Source organism: Cervus elaphus, chromosome 23, assembly GCF_910594005.1.
Source record: "Cervus elaphus chromosome 23, mCerEla1.1, whole genome shotgun sequence".
In the NCBI taxonomy this organism is placed as follows: domain Eukaryota; kingdom Metazoa; phylum Chordata; class Mammalia; order Artiodactyla; family Cervidae; genus Cervus; species Cervus elaphus.
The window spans coordinates 72,645,026-72,667,821 of NC_057837.1; the positions used below are offsets into that span (position 1 = coordinate 72,645,026).

The 22,796-nt window shown below is 44.9% G+C and overlaps 1 protein-coding gene across 2 annotated transcripts in view; it reads left to right on the plus strand.

Moving 5' to 3' along the window:
* The window catches only part of STK4 (serine/threonine kinase 4), a 90,084-nt gene extending 68,052 nt beyond the window's left edge, over nucleotides 1-22,032 (plus strand). The window contains exon 11 of one of the 2 annotated variants that reach the window (XM_043883555.1): nucleotides 17,780-22,032. In XM_043883555.1, coding sequence (XP_043739490.1) covers nucleotides 17,780-17,938 — 159 coding nt within the window. In that variant the 3' untranslated portion in view covers nucleotides 17,939-22,032. Of the gene's footprint in view, nucleotides 1-1,943; nucleotides 2,206-17,779 lie in introns of those variants that run through there. The other variant, XM_043883556.1, reaches the window with a different exon arrangement.
* The last annotated feature ends 764 nt before the right edge of the window (nucleotides 22,033-22,796 follow it).

Below are 22,796 nucleotides of genomic sequence, written 5' to 3' on the forward strand. Positions count from 1 at the left end.
GAGGTCTTTGTTTTGACAGTGATTCCCAGCTTTCTCTAGTATTGTAGAATTCAGCTGTGGGTTGAATTTGTTGTGCTGGTATATTTTCACCTACAGTGATGATTCACTCTTTCACATCAGTTCTCTTTAAAACTTTAATTGAAAGTGCTTTTAGTTTTTCCAGTTTGAAACTCAAACCCAAGTATCTTAGCATCTGGGCAGATTCCTCTTTTGTAGTCATTCTCCTCCATTATGATAGTGTCTTTTCAAGATTTTTATCGTCGATGCTTGTTTCTAGGTCCAACTTGCAGGCAGAAAGGCAGATTCTGCTGTTGTGTTCGAGAGGTGGTGTAAGTCTTTGTTAAAACCACCAGCCATGCTGAACGGCTTCATGTCCTGTCTTATCCGTCTGTCATGCCACCTGGCTCACCTTCAGTTTCCTTATCAGATATGGATAGAAGTCACACTCATCTCACAGGGCTGTTGTAAAAACAAATATGCTAATGCATGTGAAGCCCTGAGGACAGTTGCCTGGCCTGTACTAAGCCCTTAATAAATGCTGTTTCTTATCTTCTTTTTCAGTGCTTGTTTGCTCTTCTGGATGTTGCTATGCTGTTTTCCTGCCTTTAAGGTGTAAAAAGAATACATGCCCATTGTATAACGTTTAGAAGTTTAAAAGCTTGGGGAAGAAAATTTCTTCCATGGTTCCACCACCCCCAACAATAATCCCAGTTCACATTTTAATGTATTCATTTCTGATTTCTTATGCTTAGATATTGTACACAGCTGAAATCATTTTGTGTATATAATATGGCATCTTGATTTTTTTTTTCACTTAACATGTCAGATATTTTTTTCATATCATTAGAAACATCTATAAAATTATCATTCTGATGGTTATGTAATAGTTCACCACATCTTGTGATTTATTTATTTTTTAAAATATTTATTTAGTTATTTGGCTGTGCTGGGTCTTAGTTGTAGCATTACAACTAAGTACGTTACAGAGTATGAACTTTCAGTTACAGCATGTGGGATCCAGTTCCCTGACCAGGGTTTGAACCCAGGCCCCCTGCATTGGGAGCATGGAGTCTGAGCCACAGAACCGCCAGGGAATTCCCCCACATGCTATTTTGATTAACTTCCTCATTCTCCTTTCCTTTGATGTTCAGTATTGGGAGCTTTTTTGGTTGCAGTTAGGTTGCTTTGAGGAGCTTTCCAGGTGGCACGAATGATAAATGCAGGAGACATAAGAGACCCAGGTTCAGTCCCTGGGTTGGGAAGATTCCCTGGAGAAGGGAATGGCTGCCCACCCCAGTATTCCTGCCTGGAGAATCCCGTGGACAGAGGAGCCTGGCGGGAAACAGTCCATGAGGTCACACACAGACGACTGAAGCAACTTCACGGGCATGCAGGTTGCTTTGAGATCGTTCGAACTTACTAAGCCAGGCTTTCTCTCTTGTCAGTGAGAGGTTTAGGAATTGAGGCTTCCTGTTTGCTTTTGTTGGTGGTGTTTTGTCTGGGGAGTGTGTGAATGAAGTCAGGATTTTAAACCTCAGATGCTATTCTCTCTGTAGCACCATCTCTTGCCACCATCTCTCTGTCCTGGACTAACTCCATGCTTGTGTACTTGTTAACCTTCCCTTGATGACCTCTTTTCATAATCCTGTGCTGAAAGAAAGGTGAACGGAGACCGTGATTAGTACTCTGGCCTCCTGCCTGCAGTGCCTTGTGAGTGCCCAGAGCCAGCCAGGATAAACACCAGTTGCACATTAATGGTCTTTACTGGGGTAACCACGCCGAGCAGCTCCCGGTGAGAAGACTGTCCTAAATTGTTCCTGACAAGGTATACTATTTTTGTTTCAGATTTCTTATTTTTCCTGTAAAGCTGGGCTTAAAGTATGTTAAGGCTGAATTCATTTGTACGCAGGAATATAACGAGATCTTGTACTTTTTACTGTCAGAAAACCAGCCAAGAACAGCAGTCGGAAAAAGAAATATGTATCCAAAATTGCCCAGGCAACCTGCTGTTTAGATATGCTTTGAGAAACCACATGGCAGATGAATGTCGTCTTTGTCTCGAGTCACAGCGGCCTTGTTCTGCTGGGGAATCGTGCAGCCGAGGGAAGCTTGGTTTTGACTTGGTTATTGACAGGGCTCCAAGAGCAGGGCTTCAGCGCTGTGGCTCGTGACCCCAGAGGGTTGCTTAGAACGCTCTCAGCCCGGGCTGGGGGGATGGCGGGTGGTGGGATGAACTGGGAGATTTGGATTGACATATATACCCTACTATGTATAAAATCGATAACTAGTTGAGAACCTACTGTGTAGCACAGGGAACTCAGTGCTCTGTGATGACCTGAACGGGAAGGAAATCCAAAAAAGAGGGGATATGTGTATATGGTGCAAGAGAGGCAGGATCAGTCCCTGGGTTGGGAAGATCCCGTGGAGTAGGAGATGACAACCCACTCCAGTATTCTTGCCTGGAAAATCCCATGGACAGAGGAACCTGGTGGGCTACAGTCTATGGGGTCGCACAGAGTCAGACGTGACTGAGTGACTGAACACACACGTGTGTAGCTGATTCGCTTTGCTGTATAGCAGAAGCTAACACAACCTCCTAAAGCAACTATGCTCCAATTTAAGGGGGAGAAAAGAATGATATCGGCATGTGTGAGCGTGACACTCTCTCATTGCCTTTGTTTGGTTCTGAGGTGGCCTGATCCCTGTCTCCTTGGCGCTTCTTTCTTTTAAGTTCTGTCTTCATGGCCAGTTATTCTCAGCTGTTACAACATAGGATGTTTTCTTTTTAATCTCAGCCACATGGTGAGCCAAAGAGCAGAGTCCAGACTGGGTTCCATGAATTTGGGTAGTGGCAGTGAGAACAGGAGTGAGAAGTAATTTAGATCTTGCTGGTTCAGAGCAGAAGAGCAGAAACAGCTCCTAAGACCCGTGAACGGTGTATTGACAACGTCAGGCTCTAGGAAGGGCTGTCTTGAGGTCATGTCCACCAGGCTTCACAGAAAGTTCAGGCAACAAATAGCCTATGTCTTGAATTCCTAGAAGCCGTGTCTCCCTCCATAAGCTCTTCTGGCCCCATGTCAGCCAGATGAGTGTTGGGCTTTCAGAATGGAAAGGGGCCTTAAAGGGTATGTGTTCTAGTCCTCCTATGTCTCCAGCAAGAGACATCATCTGGCATTTTCTTGCCTGCTTTTTTTAAAAATAAAATATTTTTTTTTCTCTATTCTGTGGGTTGTCTTTTCCTTGATTTTTTAACTTTTATTTATTTGGCTGTGTTGGGTCTTAGTTGCCACATGTGGGAGCTAGTTCTCTGACCAGTGATTGAACCCATGCCCCCTGCATTGGGAGCGTGGAGTCTTAACCGCTGGACCACCAGGGAAGTCCCTTCTTGACCACCTCTGGTCATTTCTGAGAAGAGAGGATTCCGTAGTTGGGAAATATACATACTGTTGCTTTAAAAGGTCTGCCTGCAGATACTGTGTTTTTTGATTTCAGCCAAAATTTGTCCTCAGGTGACTTCTACCCACGTGTTTATTTTGGTTATTCCTCACAAAACCTTTCCAAGAGGTTAGTTGGGATTATCTGGCTTTTCCATTTTACAGATGGAGAAGGCCAGTCAGTTTGGGTCTCCGTCCCCTACTGACTGTAACCTCAGACAAAGTATGTCATTCTGCATGCCTCAGATTATCTATACAATCAGGTTGACAGTCACAGCTGTAAGATTTAGTGACAATCAAATGAGACAATACACAAAAAGTGCTTGATGTAGTGACCAGCTAAGAATGTTTTAAAAATACTGGCTTATATAATTGTAATTATTACTATAATCATTATACACTAATTTCCTTAAATCTTACCCTTTCACCAAGGCAACCAGAGCGGTGGGGTGGTGGGGGCTTCTGTTTATCCTTCCATTCTATTGTCCTTTATATTTTCTTGATTTACCAGGAACTGCGCTGTTAGTATGGAGAAGGCAATGGCTCCCCACTCCAGTCCTCTTGCCTGGAAAATCCCATGGACGGAGGAGCCTGGTAGGCTGCAGTCCATGGGGTCGCTGAGAGTCGGACACGACTGAGCGACTTCACTTTTCACTTTCATGCATTGGAAAAGGAAATGGCAACCCACTCCAGTGTTCTTGCCTGGAGAATCCCAGGGACGGGGGAGCCTGGTGGGCTGCCGTCTATGGGGTCACACAGAGTCGGACACGACTGAAGCGACTTAGCAGCAGCAGCAGCACTGTTAGTATTATAAGAAGATAGGGTTAGTGTTATTAATATAACAATGATTCTGGCCCCTGAAGATTTCCCTTCTTCCATAGGAGGAAGTTTCAGGAGTTCTGCCAGTAATCTGCCTTGTTGGGAGAACTGGAATTCAGTTCATCCTGTATGCTTGCGGTCCATATTTCTTAGTCCATAGTCTTTTTGGTTTGATTCCAGGTAAATCTATGGTATTTTTTCCCCCACCTGGAAATCTTGATTTCGTATAAGTTTTTGGATTTTTTGACATAAAGGTTTAGATTTAAAAATTTATAGAATCCATAGTGCAGCTTGCTTTTCATTCCCAGTACTTTTGTTTCCTCTTTTTTTCTTGATTAAACTTGTCAGCAGTTTTCTGTGGGTTTTTTTTTTCCTTTTAGTCATATGAAAGAATTAGCTTTTGGTTTGGGAGATCCTTGCCATTGAGCTTTAGCTTTTGAATTCATAATTTTATATTACCCATATCTACTTTCTTTGGTTTTTTCCTGGGCTTTTTATTCTTTAACTGGATAATTAAATGTAATAATTTTAAATCATCTCTGTAATCTGTCCATGTAAGGTATAAAATTCCCTTTAAGTATTACATGAACTGCCTTCCACAGTTGTTTTTTTTTTAATTAAAAATCATTTTTTTTGGCTACTCTGTGTAGCTCGTGGGATCTTAGTTCCCCAACCAGCAATTGAACCCAAGCTCTCTGCATTGGAAATGCAGAGTCTTAACCACTGGACTGCCAAGGAAGTTCCCCACAATTCTTTATATGTATTTAGTTTTTTGCTTTCTAAGATCAGGTTTATCGAGGCTTAATTTATATACCATAAAACTGGCTTATTAGTGTGCAGTTTGCAGAGTTGTGACAGATGTATACAGTGGTGGAAACACAACCATAATCAAGACACAGAGCATTTCCGTCGCCTCCAGGAGTTTCCCTCACGCCCTGTCGTTTGTCCTGGTAGTTTTATCTTTTCTATGGTGCTGTCTGGATGGGGTCATTCAGTGCATAGTCTTCTGTGTTGGGTTGTTTGAGCATTCCTTTTTGCGATTCATCCATGTGGTTGCACGTACCTGGAGTCACTCCTTTGGGCCACTGAGGAGCTTTCAGTTGTCTGACTAAACCACGGATTGTTTATCTGTTCATCATTAGTACAGTTTTCAGTGGGAGCAAATGAAGTATTTTAGTTCCTCATTCGGGCTGTAAATAAACATACTAGGCTCTTCTGGATTTGAGATTGTCTGGGCATTTTCACATGGCAGTTTTTCTTTGGGGTTTGGCCTTGTGGATGTTTCTCCGTTTGTGAGCAGGCACGTGCTCATGTTGTCCTCAGTGGCGGCCTTCCTCCCGGCAGTAGCCTGGGTCCAGTCAGGAGGCAAGAGCCGCATAGTAGGTTTAACAGGGGAGGTTTAATATGAGGAGTCATTCAGCTAAAACACAGTACAAATGGACTTACCTGCAAAACAGAAATAGACTTACAGATGTAGAAAACAAGGTTACGGTTACCAGGGGACCACGAGGGGTCGGATAAGTTGGGAGCTGGGGATTGATGTGCAGACACTACTGTCCATGAAACGGGACTGGTAAGGGCCCACTGTGGAGCCCAGGGAGCGACTTCGCTGTGATGACCTGTGTGGGAGAGGGGTCTGAAAAAGAGTGCTGTATATATGCATGTGTGTGCATGTATGTGTGTATGTGTATATGTATGTATAACTGATTCGCTTTGCCATACACCTGAAACTAACACAGCATTGTATTAATAAATCAACCATACTCCAATAAAAATTAAGAAAAGATACAAAGAGTTACTACCTGTGATAAATGAGGAACTGCAAGATGTAAGAAAACTCTCTGTGGTTCACTAGGGCTGAGGGAGTGTCCGCAAGGAAGGACAGACTACCAGGGGTTCAGACCTCAGGAGAGAAGGCAGGGTTCGGCCCGTGGCATCGCAGAGGAGTTTGCTGGTTTCGCTAGACCCAAGCTGGCACATGAGCTGTGGGGAAACCATAGATGGCCCTCCGGAATGCAGGCAAGGAGCAGGCAAGCAGCAGCCAGTGCCGTGGATGTGCACTGGGGGTCTGGGTACCAGTGGGACCACGAGACCTTCAGAGCCCACCAGCCATGTGGGGGCGCTGGTATCCACGTTGACAAGACTGCCGAAAGATTATGGCCAGGCTGAGGCCGCAAGGTAACACAGGAACCAGGTCCTGGGCTGTGAGTGGGCCACACCCCACCACCTGACATCCCGCCCACACGGCCCGCCCCAGTGCTGGGCATTCAGGGGAGCCGCCTCCTGCTTGAATTGTCCTCCAGCCTCTCCTGAGAAAGCTTAAGATCACACATGCTTGAAAGGAGAAGCGCTTTAAGTGCGTTTGTTTATTGCAGAGAAAGGTGCTTTCAGAACTGAGAGGCAGTAAATTGGTAACTGATACACTCTCCCTGTTCTTTTTAAAAGAAATACTATCAAGTCAAAAGCAGTACTAACCATGTACCTGTGCTATTAACAGTCAGATATTTCACCAGGGAAAAAAGGTTTAAGAAAATGAGGACGTACAAAGACTCCATTTATAGACACATATCAACATTATCTGAATCATGAAATATACTTTCCCATGCCATATTAGCATATATTATATAGTGAGTGAAAGTCGCTCAGTTGTGTCTGACTCTTTGCGACCCCACGGACTATATAGTCCATGGAATTCTCCAGGCCAGAATACTGGAGTGGGTAGCCTTTCCCTTCTCCAGGGGATCTTCCCAACCCAGGGATAGTACCCAGGTCTCCTGCACTGCAGGCAGTTTCTTTACCAGCTGAGCCATAAGGGAAGCATATTAGCATATATATTATGGTATTAGCATCCTTCTCCCCACCCCCTGTCATTAATGATTCCAAATTTTATGCCAGACCCCAGGTTAGAGATAGTTTCTTTCTTCATGCTGCTTGCTCATTATAGAAAATACTTAGGACACACATTTTAAAGAACAGTTTTACACCAGAGAAGTTAAGTGGTTTTTAACTCTGAGCTTGGATGAGCTTACTGCTAAGAATATGGTGATAACTATTTCTAAACCAAAAAACTAGGACACATCGTCTTTACAAAGAGTGCTTTCTGGTTTCTGAATTTATACACATTTGAAAAGTATTACCATGGCATGAATTAAATCACATTTGATTATCCATAATGATTAAACATTGGTGGAAAAGAATAAAGGACTGCCTCAAAGCATCTAGGACACATACATATTAATACTTTCATTTTTCTGATTTAAGTTTTCTAAAAAAAAGATGACTTTGTAAAAAAGTCTTAAGTCAGAAAAAGAAAAGAAAATGGTAAAAAATCCCTGTTGGGCAGTTTTGTGGTTTGGCAGAATTAAAAAGTATTTTATACACACACACATACACACCCCCCTATCTATATAGACCTGATTTTTTTCTTTTTGACAAGAATTTTGCAAGGAATTTAGGTCCCAAAACTTGATGGCCATTGCAGAAAGATGCTGACATGCCTTGCAGATAGAACCTAACAGCGTTTGTTGCAGAGTTCTTTTATCAGAGGATATTGAGAGACTGTTTCCTTGTGGGCGGGCTTCCCTGGTGGCTCAGATGGTAAAGCGTCTGCCTGCGATGTGGGAGACCCGGGTTTGATCCCTGGGTCAGGAAGATCCCCTGGAGAAGGAAATGGCAACCCACTCCAGTATTCTTGCCTGGAAAATCCCATGGATGGAGGACCCTGGTGGGCTCTACATACAGTCCATGGATTTGCAGAGTCGGACGTCACTGAGTGACTTCACTTTCTTTCTTTCCTTGTGGGTATTTGGGTTATAAATCTCTGACTCTCCATTACACGGGAGCACCCAGCAGTAAGGCTCATGGAGGTTTCCAGAAATTGAGTGCTATTCACTTACAAGTTTTCCCACTTTGAGAAAGCCCACGCTGAAAAAACTCAGGCCTGCAAAGTAGCTTACTCAGAGAGCTTTTACTTTCCTTCTTTACTGGTTTTCTGTAAACATTGTTATTTTAGTGTATTTAGATTGGGTTTTATTTATCTCTGAAGATACCTTTGGAGACTACCTTTATGAAATAAAGTGAGATTAATTTATATTTCAGTCTTCAGAGTTTGCTTTAGGATTCTTTGAGCTTCTTTCATTTGGCCAGATAAGAGAGAAAAATAGCCTGGACTTTTTGTTATGTTGGAAATTTCCAGCCCTAAAAAGTGTCCAAAGGAACAACCAGTAGGGATTTTTGTGTGACTAGCTAGCTCCTTTCCTGAATTATTCAGCTGCATTAAAACAGCAGCTGCTTGGTGCAGTTGGTGCTTTAGGTTTTCGTATCCTCTGAAAGATTAATATCCTCACAAGAATGATACTGTTGATGTCTCCCTTTAGTGCTTTCAAATATCAGGGCATCATATTCAGCACTGTTCCTATACTCTTCCTCCTTTAGACATCGACAATTATTTTAGGACATTTCATTATTCTAGAAGGCTATGTGTTTGCTAACTTCCTGAAAGTTTTCCTTTTATAGCTTGGCTTCCTTCAGTGTGCAGTCTATAAACCAATTTAGAGCCACTCTTTCTTAAAATTTATTTATTTATTTTTTGGAGGATGATTACAACATTGTAATGGTTTCTGCCATACATCAGTATGAATCGGCCATGGGTATACACGTGTCCCCTCTATCCTGTGAACTCCCCTCCCACCTCCCTCCCCACCCTATCCCACCAGGTTGTCACAGAGCACTGGCTTTAGATGCCCTGCATCATGCATCAAACTCACACTGGTTATCTGTTTTACATATGGTAATGTATATGTCTCAATACACTCTGAAAGTAGAAATTTTCTTAAAAGAGCAGTCATTAGCAATCAAGACCAGCGTGGATTTTTCTGTCCATTTTCTCTTGTAACTTTACTGCAATCATGAGAGTGGATGAGCTGTTCATTTTGATTTGGGCCTGCATTGATCAGTCTGGAGTAACTGACATAACCTTATTTAACACTCTTACATTATACTCAGGCTTATTTATTGATTCCATATTTTCAAAGCTTCTGAAAAGCTTTGTGTCTTACTAGTAATTGCTGGAACCCAATAAAAAGTCAGTATCATTTTCATGCAAAACCTTCAAGATTGAAGGATCTGTTTCTTTATTAAATATTCATTGAGAACTCTCTTATGCTGTCCCGACTCTCTGAAAATAGACATTGTTCCCACTCTTAAACAGCTCCCACTTTAGTAAAAGAAAAAGGGAATTGGAGAGAGACACGAGTGGGGGGTTGAGCTGGGCTGCAAGGTTGAATGGGCATTCCCTAAACCGAAGACAGAAGTCTGTTCTGCAGAAGCCTGGAGGCATGAAAAACTGGTACCCGAAGGAATTTTGAGTAGCTGTTAGTGATACTGATACAGAACTCATACATGCCTTCACTCAGCCTAATTTTATTAGCTCCCTGTACCTCAGATGTGATAGTGACTTGAAATAAGATTTGCATTTCAATTTTCAAAGTTCTGCAATTCAGTTAGTGCCCCTTCTGTGCACAATAAATGTATAAAAAGACAAAGTCTTTCTCTCAGAGACACTGACCACAGGGATTCTTCCTTCTCTTAACTAGAGTACATGTTGTCTTGATGCAGAGTTGGCTTGGCTTTGCCCTCAGACAAGCAAGGGTTCGTGTCCTAAGCTGATCACTTACATTTATTGGTTCTGGGGTCAGGGGAGAAATTCCTATATCTCCCTCAGTCTCAGTTTCCACCTCTGTAAAATGGATACTTATCTCATGGACTCGTCTGAGGCTCCCATGACGTGATGCATGTAAAGGGCTGAGCACATGGCACTCAGCCCAAAGCAGCTCTCATGAGCAGTCATTGGGCACTTGCTCGGTAATGCCTCATACGGTAGCTTGGTTCTGTGACTTATCTACCTTGTTTATCTCTGCTGCTTGTGTGAAGGGACCTGCCATATGCTTTTTGTCCTGTATACACCGTTCCTTGGTCATATCCCTCTATCATCCACATTCCTGCCCAGTCCACGCCAAGCACAAGTGTCTGACACAGAGCTGGTACTCACTGCATCTTTATAAAGTTACAATGTTAAATATCAGCAATGCAGTGCCTCTTGAGATCCATTATTCTTGTATATTTGGAGTATGAAATTTCTTTTTGGGTTTTTGCTGTGAAAAGCCCCATTTATAAAGTCCGGGGAAAATCTGGGTTTGGTCAAACCTGACTACCTTTGGCCAACAGCTATTATAAAACTCACAGAACCAAACCAAAGCAACAAGAAAAAGCAGGTGCACTGTGATTTTCAGAGTAAGTTGTGAAAGTTCATGCCAGATCAAAGTTGGAATAAATTCTAAGCATGTGAAAGTACTACTTCAAAATTCCATTTTGTCATGGAAGTTTAAGGATGACTGTGAGTAAATCACAAATAACTAAGAGAATGCAAGTAATGTATACTATAGTAAAACCGCATTATTTAAAGAAACATTGTGTTTTTATTTTGTTATTGTTTAGTCTCTAAGTCATATCCAGCTCTTTTCGACCCCATAGACTGTAGCCCGCCAGGCTTCTTGGTCCATGGAATTCTCCAGGCAAGAATACTGGAGTGGGTTGCCAGTTCCTTCTCCAGGGGAATCTTCCTGATCCAGGGATCAAGCCTGGATCTCCTGTATTGCAGGCAGATTCTTTACCGCTGAGCCACCTGGAAAGCCCACTTTTTGTTTATACCATTTGTCAAATTACATCCTTCATTCGCACACACACAATTCATACTGAGCCCTCTCTGAGTGGGAGGCTCTTTGGATGCAATCTGCGGGTTATCTGAGGCCAATCTTCTGACCCCTATCAAAGCTCTTGTCATTATATCACCATTCCTGCGTGGAGCCAGATTTGTTTCACCCAGCCTCAAAGTCTGCATTTCATTCCAGTCATCTTAGTAAATATTTTATACACATGCAGTCATGTCTTTGGTTAAAATTCTGGTAACAGTTCTATGTATTGATTCGAAGTCATCATAAACTCAGAATGGGATTGCAGAAATAATTTACTGGTAACAGTTTTGCCACTTTTCTTCCTTATTGGAGAGGAATGAGGAAGATATTATAAGGTGGAAGCATGATCTGGCATGACAATAATTTGAATCAGAGGCAGTCACTCATTAAAATTCTCACAAGGCTTCTTTGAGGAGCAGGATCTTTTGAAATGGAATGGTCCAGTGCTTACTTAATCCTCACAGCTGTCATTTACTTGTCAGCATCCTTGCTCTTCTGCATCACTGTCTTCTCACTCACCTGCTGAGAGGTGACTGCATCACCAAGAATCTTACCTTACTAAAGTCCCCAGTCCCCAGTCCCCAGTCTTGAATCCATCCCTAGATGGAGACAAGGTCACATCAGGAAAGGATACCTATCTTTGGTGGATCTAAATCAATGTCTTCAGTGCCTTTTGCCTGATGTTTATATGTTTCCTCTGTTGCAGTTTGGCTAACGTCTAAGGGAGGGTATTAAAGATATGGAGAAGGGACTTCCCTCACAGTCCGGTGGCTGAGACTCCGTACTCCCATTGTAGGAGGCCTGGGTTCCATCCCCAGTCAGAGAACTAGATCCCACATGCTGCAGTGATCGAAGACCCACGTTTCACAACTAAGACCCAACGCAACCAAATATATAAATATATATATTTTTAAAAAGTATGCAGTGGCATCCTGGTAGCTTCCTCCAACTTATAGCCTCTGTCAAGCTTCCTTGTCATCTTGCAAATTCCAAAGGTGTGTTCTTTTGTGGTTCTTGGCTGCAGTGTCAGGACAAGTGATGGCCTGTGCCAGGACATCAGCCTGACTTACCTGTCCTGCGAAAGGATGATGTGCTTGAGTTTCGTTTTTAGGGACGTATTGTGACACCATTCTCGCGATAGATTTCTGAGGTGAGTTTCTAGTAGCCACAGAGGAGGACTTAGAAAAAGGTCTAAACCCTGTACCTTGGGTTGTGTGTTCAGTATGGGCCTCATCGCGAAGGCAGGAAGAAACTCTGCTGTACATGCTGATACGTTTAGTTTAGCCTGACTCCAGTGACTGCTCACTGTCATTGCAATCTCTGTGACTTGTCGCGTGTGATGAAACACCAGCTGGATCTTCTCGGTTGTTCTCGAGGCCACTTATGCAACTGATGTTGACACGGTGTCGTTCAGAATCTCAGAGGTGCTAAGGCTGTTTGAGAAGTCACTTCCCGTCAGCCTCATGGATCTGTCCTGATGCTGGGAAGCTGAGGACTTGGCTGTTCTCTGGCCCCGAAGAAACAAGCCAGGTCCATTTGATTTGGGGTTTCTCCCACAGAGTGTGGACTTCCCAGGTGGTGCTAGTGCTAAAGAGCCTGTTTGCCAGTGCAGGAGACACAAGGGACTCGGGTTCCATCCCTGGGTCGGGAAAATTCCCTGGAGGAGGGCATGGCAACCCACTCCAGTATTCTTGCCTGGAGAATCCCATGGACAGAGGAGCCTAGCAGGCTGCAGTCCATGGGGTCACAAAGAGTCGAACACTACTGAAGTGACTTCACACGCACGCACGCACCATCAGTTCACTGGAGACCCGTCTGTGAGTGGGGTGTGTGTCCTGTACCTACCGAGCTCACCAAGCTCAGTTCTTACAACAACAGCCACTATTTCTCTTACTGACCTATTTGGTCCATTAAAAAAAAAAAGATTTAAGGTGGCAGCTCCCACTTGCCCACTTTCTTTCCGTGCAGCAGACACTGTGTTCTGTACTTGACCGGCCCCTCTAAGCCTCACGGCTGCCCTTGGGGAAATCCCGTTGTCCTCCACTGAAAAGCAGACAGGTGAGGCACGTAGTAGAGATGTGTCCAGGGCCGTCCAGCTCGCAAGGGCACAGCTCCTGCGGAACCAGGGCCACCTGACTCAAAGCCACTGCTCTCACCCTGAACCCACCCCCTCCTCCAGCAGCCTTTCTGGATGAGATGGTCAGAGAAGGCTTGCTTGAGTTTCCTGAGGAGTTCACCCCTGAGCTGAGGCCTAAAGGATAAGGAAGGACTGGGGACAGGCCATCCAGGCAGAAGGATTGTTAGCTGCATAGCCTTTGAGGCCAGAAAAATATATCTGACAATCTGAAATAAAGCTTAGCTAGAGGGTCCTGAGCAGCAGCAGGTAATGAAGTTGGAGGGGATGATGGGCCAGAGGTGTCGGGCCATTGTAGACCCTGGTGCACCATTGGATTTTTTTCTAAGTGCAGTAGGCAACATATGGGCAGCTCATTTCTGTATTTTTAATTGTGGCTGGGAGATGTTGGTAGCCTGAATTGAAGAGTTGAAGGCAGAGATGAAAAAAATGGTTGAATTTGAGTTGTATGAGTATTTCAGAGATCGAAGGATTGGATGTGCACAGAGGTTGTGACAGAAAGGGGAGAATCAGGGTGATTTTGAGCATCTGGGAGGATGGGGGCACCATTCCTGAGATGGGGACGACTGGGGAGTAAGGAGAAGAGGTTCGGAGATGAGGAGAGGGTGGGTCTCAAGACTTTGGGTCTGGATGTGTTGAGGGACTGAGATAGCTGGTAGGATCTGATTGGAGTTTGTGAGTCCGGAGTTTGGAGGAGAATTCTGGTCTAAAGGTAGAATTGTGGGGGCTATAGGGTAGAGAGGAGATGCTAAATTGTGACCCTCCCTTTAGCTAGTGAAAACCCCTCAAGCTGTCTGTGTGGTCAGTGTGAGCATTTACTCTCTCAGGATGCTGGCTGCAGCAGAACTGTAGAGCCATAGCTCTTTTACTGCAGGAAATCCATTTGAAATTTATTTATGCCACCAAGAACCACGACGGTGAAATGCTACACTCGGAGCCATAAAACCATTCTCTTGAGCTCATTTTCAGAAAAATCCATATCTGGATGGTGTGACTGGCTGGCTGTGTTCTAATGGGTCAGGTGTAACTTTCAGCTCCAAGGGCCTTACCGCAATCTGAAGGTGGCTGAGATAAAGTCAGGGTGTTTGTTGTGGCCCAAAGATTAGAATCAAGGGCAAAAGATCCCCAAAGACATTGGAAACCTGGAAGAAGCCTCGACCAGAGACACACAGCAATGACTGTCAGAATTTCGCTGCCAGGAAAACGAGAAGGAAGATGTAGGATCGGGCTTATCCCACTTGAGGGCTTATAAGAAACACCTGAAGAGCACCTTTAGCGTCTGAAGCCCTGTCCCTCCCCTCCCAAGGGAGCCTGATGAAGTAGTTCTGACTGGGGACGCAGGAGTCTGTATTTTCAACAAGTGATTCTGATGCAGGTGACCCATGGGTTATACTTTGAGAAACACTGAATTTCAAAAGACCTTTAAGATCATCTAGGCAGCCCTTTGTGGGGAAACTGAGGCCTAGAGGGAACAGGGGCTGCCTGAAGCGGCAGGACAATCTGGCAAGCCAGTGCAGTTCCATCGACTTTTTTTTCTTTTCATTTCTTTTTAAAAGAATATTTATTTGTTTTTTATTTATTTATTTGGCTGCTCTGGGTCTTCGTTACCGTATAAGAAATCTTCAATCTTAGTTTCAGCATATGGGATCTAGTTCCCTGACCAGGGGTCGAATCCGGGCCTCCTGCGTTGTGAGCTCAATCTTAGCCCCTGGACCACCAGGGAAGTCCTGCCACTGAGTTTTTATCTGAATGGATGGACCAGGAGTAAGCCTCCCACCCCAATTCCCAACTCCCCTTCCTTCACTGTATGTTTTTCTTTTCTTTTTTGTATCACCTTCTAATCTGAGTCATTCACTAATGTACTATGTTACTTGCCATGTCTGTCTCACTTCACTAAAATGTAAGCTTCACAAGGGCAACGATTTGGGGAGTTTTTGTTTTTCTTTTCACTAAAGTATCCTCTGTGCCTTGGACAGTGTCTAGCCCATAGTAGGTATTCAGCAAGTGTTTGATAAATGGATGGATGAAAACTGTTTTGTTAAAGACTTGTTTTAACAGGCATTGTGGGAAAGTCCCAGTCCTTAGGCACTGTTAATGCAAACTAGAGTAGGATAGTTTCATTTTCACTCGTCTGACTCTGGTTTGGATCAGAGATTGTAGGAACAGCTTGTTGATAGGAGATTTGTTGTTGTTTAGTCACCAAGTCGTGATGGGAGGTTAGAGACTTTCTAATAATATTGTTAATGATAATATTAACAGCAACAAAAATCACAGTTATTAATAACATTGATAGCTACCATTTGTGACGTGCTAACTATCCACCAGATACATGCGACAATGAAGTCCTGCACTGTGAGCGCCACGCCTATCATGAACTCATCTAATTCTCATTTCAGCCCAAGGGGTGGAGGAACTGGTATTGTCTGTTTTCCAGAGGAGCAAAGTGAGGCTCAAAGAGGTCAAGTTATTTGTCCAAGGTGACACAGCCAGTGAAGAGTTAGGATCTGTCCTGAACTACTAGTAACATCCAGTTTTAGGTTTGAGGTGTCCTCTCTTTGGAGAAGGGCTCCAAAAAAAAGCTAAAGACTAGGCAAGCATCGCCCTCTGGGGTGTCCCTGGGCCAAGAATACCAACCTCCAAGATGGTATAAAGCCACACAGGCTGGAAGCAAGATGGAGCTTTTCAGCCCAACTTTCCAGCATTCCCCCACCCTCTCGAGTCTTTCCATTCTCACCTCACAAAGAACCTTTCGTCTTGAACTATGAGGCTTTTCTCACGTCTCAGACCACCTCCCTGAAGCGGGCCAAGGGACATTCCTGTGGTGACTGGTCATTAAGCCATTTCTGCCGAGGCCACTGGAGCGCTTCCCACTCCACCCTCTAAAGGGAGAGGGGACAGAAAGAGGCTCCTTCACCCACCTTTCGACCCCCCCTCCCCTGCTGAGGCCTCAGGAAGGGGCAGGGGCAGCCGATGAGTCTATAAATCTCCTGTGACGCTTGAGTGAACCTTTTCAGTTCCTGAAACACGGCGCCTGTCGACCGGCCGTGGGCTCACAGAATTTCTCACCACCTGCTGTGGAGAATGTTGGCATTCATCCCCGCCCCTGCCCGCTGGGCCTGGCCTCGCTCGGGTGCAGTGAACGCTCCACAGAGACGGCCACGGCCATGAGGGCACGTGCCTGACAGCTGCAGACACAGGTGGACGACGGGCCCCCCGGCCGTGGCCAGGAGAGTGTGTTGTCACATGCACTGCCATCTTGAAGCACACAGGGCTCCGGGCACTGTGCCAACAACCCAACAACCCCAGTCTCATTTAATTCTTACAATAAACATGGTGAGGCCCCGTGTCCCACTTCCGTAGATGAGGATGCCCCGGAGAGACTGGTCACTGGCCGGAGTCCCACAGCATCTGCACAAGGCAGAACCATGTTTCCAGCACAGGCGGAGTGGGTTCTCAAGCCCGTGCCTTGGCAGGTCTGCCTTCTCCCAGGGCTGGTTCAGAGTAGGGGCTCCGGGTTTCAATCTTGACTCTGCCACTTTTCTTTTTTCCCAAAGATTTTTTTGATGTGGACCATTTTTTTTTTAAGCCTTTATTGAAGTTGTTATAATATTGCCTCCACTTTTATGTTTTGGTTTTTTAGTTGAGAAACGTGGGATTCTAGCTCCCACAATCAGGGATCGAACCCACACCCCACTACACTGGAAGGCAAAGTCCCAACCCCTGGACGACCAGGAAAGTCCCTTGACTTGGCCACTTCTTGCCCATTGGGCAGGTCATTGAGCCACCCTCTTCCTTGGCTTGCTCATCTGTAACGTAGGGATAATAATACACTGAAATCATAGGATTGTCCTGAGGATTGAATTAATGAATGTATATATTAACATACATCAAGCACTCAGTGTCTGGTGTGTGGAGAGCACTGGGGAAACGCTTGCCTTTGTTATTAATGTAGATATCAGGTCCTCTTTTCTTTTTTTTTTTTTTTCTTTCTGCCTGATGGAAAGTTCATCTTAGAAGTTTCAGGGCTTCTCCAACTACCCCCCACCCCCCACCCACACTCGGGGTTTGTGTCTGTATTCCTGAGACACTTATGTAGATGATCCCTGTAAAGTGCTTACTTAAGAGTGGTGCCCCCAGTAAATGCCAGTGATGAGCAATGTGCCATTGCCAAGACAGTGTGGGGAGGCGGGACGGTGGGGAGAGCAGCCGTCCTCCTGGTGTAGCGTCCAGGAGACACGGCCACCGTGCACACGCCCATCTTACAGGTAGGACGAGAATGAGGAGGGAGCCATTCTGCTGATTATATACCAAATTACTGTTATGTTAGTGCCCTGACCATGAATCCAGTGTCATTAACTTACCAGAGAGGGGAGGCGAAAGTCTTCTTCATTAGGTTCCTGGTCAAGGAACAGTAAATCAAAGAGAGTAGCACTTAGAACCCTTCCCCGGGGGGATTTCCCTGGTGTTCCAGTGGTTAGGACTCCACACCTTCAAAGCCAAGGGTGCTGGTTCAATCCCTGGTCAGGGAACTAAGATCCCACAAGCCAGGTGGCATGGCCAAAAAAACAAAAGGCTAGGTTGTCTCCAGAAGCCACTGACCCGGGCCTTGTCGTGACTGTGCTGTCTGCCTCTCCCCGTAGCTGAAGAGTTGGACGGTGGAAGACCTTCAGAAGAGGCTCCTGGCCCTGGACCCCATGATGGAGCAGGAGATTGAGGAGATCCGGCAGAAGTACCAGTCAAAGCGGCAGCCCATCCTGGATGCCATTGAGGCTAAGAAGCGGCGGCAGCAGAACTTCTGAGGGTGGCCCGGCCCCAGGCCGCCAGTGAACTCCCGCTCGCCTCCCTCATCTCTCCAGAGCCCCCTCTGTGAACTCAGGAAGCAAGAAAGTGCGCCAGCGGCCAGGGCTGCGAAGCCAGTCGGCACACCGCCCCGCCGTGTGTATTTGAACTGGACAGGTATATATCATTTCCCAGGACTCATGTGGGCGCTTTGAACCTCAGACTTTCCCACCCCAGAACCAGAGACTCCTCGTCGAGTGAGCGCTGGGAAAGTGTCACGCGGTCTCTTTGTTTTTCTTCTCCCAGTAGCTTTCAGTGGTTCTTTCTGGAAGACTTTTTTAAAAAAATATATAAATATGCACATATATATATAAATTATAACTAGATTCCCCACGTGGTGTGGTGGCATCTCTGTACAGGTACAGTTTTAAAACAGTTGCCTCTTTTCTGTAAGATGACGGTACTGTGGAACATGAGGGCAGAGGACACTGGGAGGCTGCGGGGGGCCCTCCACCCCCTGGAGCCGGCCTCACCCTCTAGCTGGGCTGTGCTGACAGATGAGATCGGGCTCAGTTCCTTCGCCACGCTTTCAGCCTTACGCGGGCCACCCCTGGCTTCCAGAGCTATTGGTGGTGTCCTGGGAAAGACAATTTGCATTGGGTTTCTGAGTCCCAGGAGAAGCCTGGCGTCCTCCTTGCAAGCTTGGCCTTTGCAGTTTCAACACCCTTCATCCACCTCTGCTCTCCCAACTGCCTAGAGTCACAGCACAGACACTGCCCAGTGCCTTAAGAGGAGACGTGATCCAAGCGAGGGCACAGGCCTACCCAGAACTCCCGGCAAAGTGGGGCTGCATTCAGTCCACGAAAGGGGAAAAGGCTTTCCAAGTTCTCGTCATTCACGTGAAGATGACACCCGTGGCATTTTGCTCCATGTTCCTTACAGACAGGGGAAGGGGCATTGCTTTTGTGACCCACATTCAAACATGTGACTGTTTCCTTTTTTCATTTTACTGCTTGGGGTCTGGAAAGGGTAAATGAATATCAGACTTAAGATTTGTCCTCCAGGAGACTCAACCCAGATGTGTAGGATGCCGAAGCTGGAAGGGACCATATAGACATCATCTGGGCTGATGGTGGCCCAGAGCAGGGAAGTGACATGGCCCAAATCACAAAGCAAATGAAAGGAAGTGCTGGGACTGGATGGTGGGGCCCCTCACTCCTGCTTCACTGGGCCAAGCAGCCCCTTCTCTGAAGGAAGGCGCTCGTGTGCATTTTGGTAAAGTTCCAGGGAACCCTGCTAATGGGAACTTGCCCGGCTTTTCTCTTCAGTAGGCAACTGGCTGTGAAGAGAGTCCCCTGGGGAGCCAAGATCATTCCATTTCAGCCATCCCACAAGCTCTGCGGCATCTGCCGGGTAGCACACGAGCATCACACAGGCAGACGCAGAGCCTAAAGCAGGTCAGAGGGTTTTGCAACAGACAGCGTCGAGCCATCCCTCTGCGGCTTTGGCTCTAGGCCACGTGTCACTTAGTCACATGGCTGAGAGCAGACAGTTGGGAAAGGCAACTGCCTTTTTATTTTTTAGAATCTCTTCCCCTCAGATAGGGAGCCGTGACTGGGTTGCACCTAAGGTTACTGTAATTTGACCCCATAATTGCTCTTGCTGCCCAAACCTGGGAATCAGTGGCAAGTCAGGGATGTTCCTTTTTGGCCAGATTCTGTTCTTTGCAATGACAGCAAGCTATTGAAAATGCAAGAGGCCATTGTTGGTCTGCAGGGCTTGGCCAGTTACACAGCTGCTTGGCAGATACAGAGAACAGAGGACAATTTGAGAATCCTGCTATAATAATAAAGGGCAGCTAGCAATCATGACCCCTTACTATATGCCAGGCACTGAGCTAGGTAGGTAGGCTCTCTATGTCAGCTCCAACCTTCCCAGTAACTCTGTGAATTAAGTATTTCATCTTCATTTCACAGCAGATGAAGCAAGTTCAGAGAGGAAAAAAGTTCTTTCCCTAGGTCATACAGCTAGTAAGTGGTAAAGTCAGGATTCACAGCACCACTATGTGGGACCAGTATTTACAGGGAAAAGGAAAGCCACAAGTCGTCTTTTTAAAATTTTATTTTATTCACATATAGTTGATTTACAGTGTTTTGTTAGCTTCTGCTGTATAGTAAAGTGACTCAGTTATACATCCTTTTTCGTATTCTTTCCTATTATATTTTGTCACAATATTGAATATAGTTCCCTGTGCTATACAGTGAGACCTTGTTGTTTATCCAACAAGCCTTCTTAAAAATGAAGTGACCACTTTTCTTGCACAGACTAAAAAATCCTAGCTGGCATTCTTAGGTTGGGAAACCACTGAATCAGTCAAGTCTGACAGTCAAGTGAGTTAAAAAAGTGTGAAACATGAATTTCCCTATCTCTATCTGCTGTGCTGATTAACCGTCCTGCCCCAGTTTCCCTCCCTCCCTCTCTTTTTTTTTTTAAAAGGATTTTGCACTTGGCCAGACAGGAGGGGAATGCCCATTTTCTCCCTTCCTAAGCTAGATCCAAGTAAAAGAAGGTTCAGTTTTTCCCCATAAATATTCTTGGGTGATGAGTCTTGATCTGAAGTTTATTTTGTTTCAGCTCCTTGTGTGTATCCAACATGCTGGTCCAACAAAGTACATTGCTCTCCAGTTGAGCTAGACAAAGCCCTTTGGCCAGAAGTCAATTTATTTTGGATGAGATAGATTTTCTGACAAGGTGTGTTTGTTTTCTTATGCCAGGAAGGCAGAGAAGTCAATCCTAGTCATTTTTCTCCTTGGATACTAAATTCACGATAGGTCAGCTGGCTTCCTGTAGAGCCCTGAGCTTCAATCATTTGTGATTCCAGCTTCCATGGGACACTGGGCCTCTCACTTGTTCTCCCCTAATAAACAATGACCCAGACCTAACTGTGTCTTTTAAAAATCTCAGATCCTCCAGGAATATCTTTATTGCTTCCTCATCAGTAATTTTGCAGCAAGTTTCTATTTTTTATTTTTCCTTGTCTCTTCTCCCAGCCACCAGCTGATTGATAGACAGATGGACCGGTGGATAAATGTTTAGTGTGATGGATAAATAGATAGATATAGACAGACAGAACCAGTACTCTGAAGCAACTTAAGAACTATGGCCTTGATTCCTTGAGGCTGTAGGTTCTGATCCAAGAAACATTTATTTAGCACCTACTGCCAGAAATTTATTATACCATTTCAAACTCAATAGCACTTACTGGTATCAGGAATGAGAGGTGACATCAGTATAGACCCTACAGATATTAAAAGGCTAATAACAACTTAAATAAAACAGACAAGTTCCCTGAAAGATACAAAGTACCAAATCTCACTCACGAAGAAGGAGATAATCTGAACAGCCCAACATCTACTAAAACTTAATATCTCTGAGAGATACAGGTATCTTTGTCCTCATTTTACGGGAAAGGAAACTGAGGCTCTGAGAGGTAAAGTCTGTTGCTCAAAGTCAGGTAACTAGAATACAGCAGAGCCAGAGTTCATATCCAGGTCTTTTCTTCCAGTGCCCTTTCTAGCATACCATGTTGCCTCTAAAGACTGTAGCTCCTTTTTTTTTACCTGAAAATTGTTCCTGCCCAGTGCACATCCTATCACCCCATCCTTTCTTAAGCACTGTGTCTGTGTTTTCATCAGGATTTCATCAGGATTATAGTCGTTGTATTTGGAATTGATGTACTTTTTTTGTGTTTGGGAGGGGGGAGAAAATCTCTTCCACCAGCTTGCACTCGGACCAACTTGGGGAAAAAAAAAAAAGCTTAAATGCTGTTGCAGACGTACAACTTAAAAATGTGAAGTTTGTAGCTTTAACTTTTTGTAACAAAAACTAATAACACTGGCTTAAGTGCTGACTTGAAATGCTATTTTATAAAGTTTGGATGTAAATAATCAATTGAGGTCAGCAGTTTGTATATGTATGAGACATAGCTTCCTCCACTGCCCTTTTTTTAAAAAAAAAATTGAGATGCTTCCTATGTGCTTTTATGTTAGAATTGTTCTCCCTCCTTCCTCCACTTTGTCACCTTTGTTTTAAATAAACTGTTCTTTGGACCAGAGACTGTTCTCTTTTTAAAAACAACATCCTCCATCTATAGCCTGGATGATGGTATTGTGAACCATTGACTCTGTGCTGTGTTTATTCTAGAATCCAAAGCCAGGGGAGAGGCAGGTGGCGTAAGGAGTAAATTTTTGTTGGACACCTGCCGTGTGTCAGGTACTGAGCTAGTTGTCAGGGGTTTAAAGATGGAACCAGACACAGGTCTGGCAGGCCACTCGGGGAGTCAGTCCAGCCCACGAGCACACAACATTGAAAATATTATGGCAGAAGGAAGTATACAGCCTGCAGACACAGGAGGAAGGAGCGACAATCAGGTCTTCTGGGATGTCCAAGAAAGCTTTTCTGGAGAAGGTAATAACATCCTGAACTTACTAATACAAAATGAAAAAGAGGGAATTTCCCTGGTGATCCAGTGGTTAAGACTCCACGCTTCCACTGCAGGGGGCATGAGTTCAATTCCTAGTTGGGGAACTAAGATCCTACATGCCCCAGAGCAACTAAACTGACAGGCACAACTAGAGAGAAGCCTGTGCACCTCGACTAAAGAGCCGATGTGCTGCAACTGAGACTTAATGCAGCCAAATAAAAAAACATTTAATTCATTTAAAAAAAGAAGATAAAGCAGAGTAATGAGGTTGAGTGCAGTGTGTGTGTGGTGGTGCGGGGAAATATAGCTCTACACAGAAGGATCTAGGCCTGCCCCAGAGAAGATGACTTTTGAAATGAGTGACAGGAAGCCAGCCAGGTGGAAGGCATGGACGA